Consider the following 3,529-nt stretch of genomic DNA (forward strand, 5'->3'; position numbering starts at 1 on the left):
AAGGAAAGATGGAAGAGAGGAAGGGAAGAAAGGAAAGAAAGAAGGAAGAAAGGAAGGGAGAAAGGGAAGAAGAATGGGAAGAAGGGAGAAATTAAACAAGGAAGGGAAGAGGGAGGAAAGGAAGGGGAAATGGAAACAAGAAAGGGATGAAGGAAGAAAGGAAGGGAGAAATGAAAGAAAGGAGAAAGGAAACAAGAAAGGGAAGAAAGAAGAAAGGAAGGAATCAACCAACCAACCAATTAATCAATCAATCAATCAATCCATCCATCCATCCAATCAATCAATCAATCAATCAACCAATCAATCAATCAATCAATCAACCAATCAGTCAATCAATCAATCAATCAACCCATCCAGCCATCAATCAATCCAATCAATCAATCAATCAATCAATCAATCAATCAATCAATCAACCCATCCAGCCATCCATCAATCCAATCAATCAACCAACCAACCAATCAATCAATCAATCAATCAATCAACCAACAATCAATCCATCCATCCATCCATCCACCGATCACAAAGTGAATGCAGTGTGAGTTCACTTTTTAGCGATAAGAAGAATTGATGGTTTGAGCTATACAAAGCATTAGGGGCAGCGTGGCTCAGCGGTACGGTCTTTGCTTCGTACCCGAGTTCGATCACCCGCCGCTGCACTGTAAGGTTTTGAGCAAGTCACCTCGCACTAGCTCAATTTGCGGCGCTTCACTGCGGATAACGCCTGGGTTATTCCAGTCTTACCTTGGAATAGACCCGAGAGACAAATTTCCCCCTATGGGATGAATAAAGGGAATCATATTTTTTTTTTTTTTAATTTTAATTTTATTTTTTTTGTTATCCAAACATAAAATATCCTGTCATTTAATCCGTTCCGTCCCCTTGATTATTTATATCCAGTCACCTGGAAAACATCCCTTAATTCCAAAGCTACCTTTAGCACATGCCAAACAGCCATATCATATATATATATATATATATATATATATATATATATATATATATATATATATATATATATATATATATATAATAAAATATATATATATAATGAAGTTGACGTCACTCAGGTCTTTGTTTATTGTTTTTTGCCATCCACGTTTATGAGTAGTTCCAGACTATAAACGTTTAAGGTTACACATAGTTTTGTGTGTTGGTCCGTTATACTTTCGGATAGAATGTTGTGAGTTTCTTAGCCAAGCGCATACTATCTATAGATCAGTCCCACTGTTGATGAGGATTTATCACAGTATTTTGATACACTGTTGAAGGAATTGGATTCAGTAGTCTGATGTCACGCCGCCCGGCAACGGCGGCCATCTTGGTTCTAAACAAAGAAAATAATTACTTTTTATTCTTCATGCTGGTTAGAACGTTTCATATGTCTTGTGATCAGAATGTGTAAAAGTCAAAACATGATCAGATTTTAAATGTTTTTTTTCCCTCTGGATACGCTTTTATACTCGTCCGAGAAATATTTCATAAGGGCGTCCGCCATTGTTCCGATAGTTTAGAGCCAGTTATTAAGTTACCATGCGTAATTACGAGGGAAGTGAAGTTACGACTGTTGAAGTGTATTGCATTGCAACACCGATGTATTTATTTTCAATTGCCTGTGATAAAATTGTGAGCGATACTCAGGATCTGTGGGGCTGATTGCTTCATTGATAGACACCAAAAACAAAATCAAAAAGAAACAAACCAAAACACACATACCAACCCCCCCCCCCCCCCCCCCCCCAAAGAAAAAAACAAAAAAAAACAACCCAAAATAAACAAAACAAAACGAAACAAAAACAAAAACAAAAAACCCCAACAAAAACAAACAAACAAACAACCCCCCCCCCCCCAAAAAAAAAAAAACAAACAAACAAAAAACAGCTGTTTTTTTTTTAATATAAGTTTTTGAGTAAAATATAATCATTGAATTTTCATAGTTTTGGTAAAATATTCGATAACTGACGTAATTCTCCAAGATGACAACACAATGTTGATTGAATAACCCGGCACTAATCGTAGCCATCGTTTTCATAATAATTCATCCACGGTAATAACTATTTATATTGCACTTTATGAAAGCTCAATTTTAAAAAAATGTAAAACAAAGTACTAACATTCTCTCGGATTGAGTGAGTTAATATGAGAAAGTTTTCCCCAAATTCCAAAGGCCTGTTCCTCTCATTTCTTCCGTTCTTTTTTCCATTCCAGGAGCGTGGACACAATAAATTAAAGATACCACAAGCTATTACAGTGGGACCATGTACGTTTATACCAGGAAATGAGGTAAGTTGGACTTCCTGTTTTGTTGGACTAGTCTCTCTCTCTCTCTCTCTCTCTCTCTCTCTCTCTCTCTCTCTCTCTCTCTTCTCCGTCTATTTGGTCTGTGTTTCTTATTTCGGAAGCTGTGTCAAAAGATTCATTCTGTAATGTTCCACCCCCCCCCCCCACCTCCCTCAAAGCGAGACATCGATGTTAAGTCATTCTGAGATGCTGTGCAAATAATTTGTTTTTTTTTTCTGGGTTTAAATAATTCAGGATATACTAAAAAAATACCCCCCCAAAAACTGACGCCTACGGTTGAAAACCAACATGGTAGCGGAATAGCTTATTAAAAAAAAAAAAGATGATATATTCTTTGTCCACACTCTTTCGACACTGAAAAAAAAGTATTTCCGCTTTAAACGTTGGTGTCGTATGGTGTATTATATGTGTGGTGTAGGAGGGGTTGGGGGGGGGGGGGTGTATGTAAGTGTCTGTTTATTGACCTTTGTAATTAATCCATGTTGAAAGCAAACTGTTCACGTCATAGCATTATTATATAGGAGTTATCTGAATCTTTACTTCATAAATATCTACCTTTCATAAAGATCATTTAACCCGTTAACCCGCCGCACTATGGAAATTGCACGTGTTTTATAAACATTTTGCATTTGACCAGAAACTCGTCCTTCAAATATCGATCGATTTAAAATGACCCTCATCTTGGTAAAAACCCTCAAAAGGAGAATATTTGTGCCAAGACGAGGTCATTTAAATTAAATCGATCGATATTTGAAGGCCGAGTTTTCTGCCCAAATGTTAACATTCGTAACTTTTCAGAAGCACTGAACGTTTTCACTTGTTAATCGCGAGAAAACAATAACGGAAAAACATTTGCCTCCAAATAGAAACGTTATATTCGACACTTGTGCCTGTGTCTATCTTTTTACGGACCTTGACCCTCGGGTTGACGATGAATTAATGAATCGACTATCAATTTGTGCAGGGCGTTCATACATACTTGGTTTTATGAGAAGTATCGATTTTCCACGATTACTCTCACTCACCATTCTGCACACTGATTATTATGCATCTTTTATGATGGGCTTAGTAAGAAATGTTTGCTTGATGGTGAGTCTGCGTTATGGTCTAATAAAGTATTTAAAAATTGAGCCTTTATATAGCGAAATATCCACTAAACGTGCTCAAAATCGTTTAGCAAGGGGTCCCTGACCAACAGCAACATGTAACATGTAGGACGGGACATGACGCC

General features: G+C 37.1%; 1 protein-coding gene across 5 annotated transcripts in view; it reads left to right on the top strand.

Annotated features, from left to right (window-relative positions):
* The window catches only part of LOC144967420 (sestrin-1-like), a 409,078-nt gene that overhangs the window by 116,150 nt on the left and 289,399 nt on the right, over positions 1-3,529 (top strand). For all 5 annotated transcript variants that reach the window (XM_078904592.1, XM_078904595.1, XM_078904593.1 and 2 more), the window contains exon 4: positions 2,206-2,280. In XM_078904592.1, coding sequence (XP_078760718.1) covers positions 2,206-2,280 — 75 coding nt within the window. The remainder of the gene's footprint in view (positions 1-2,205; positions 2,281-3,529) is intronic.

This window comes from Berghia stephanieae, chromosome 3 (assembly GCF_034508935.2).
Source record: "Berghia stephanieae isolate SIO BIC M18660-M18661 chromosome 3, UCSD_Bste_1.3, whole genome shotgun sequence".
Classification (NCBI taxonomy): Eukaryota; Metazoa; Mollusca; class Gastropoda; order Nudibranchia; family Aeolidiidae; genus Berghia; species Berghia stephanieae.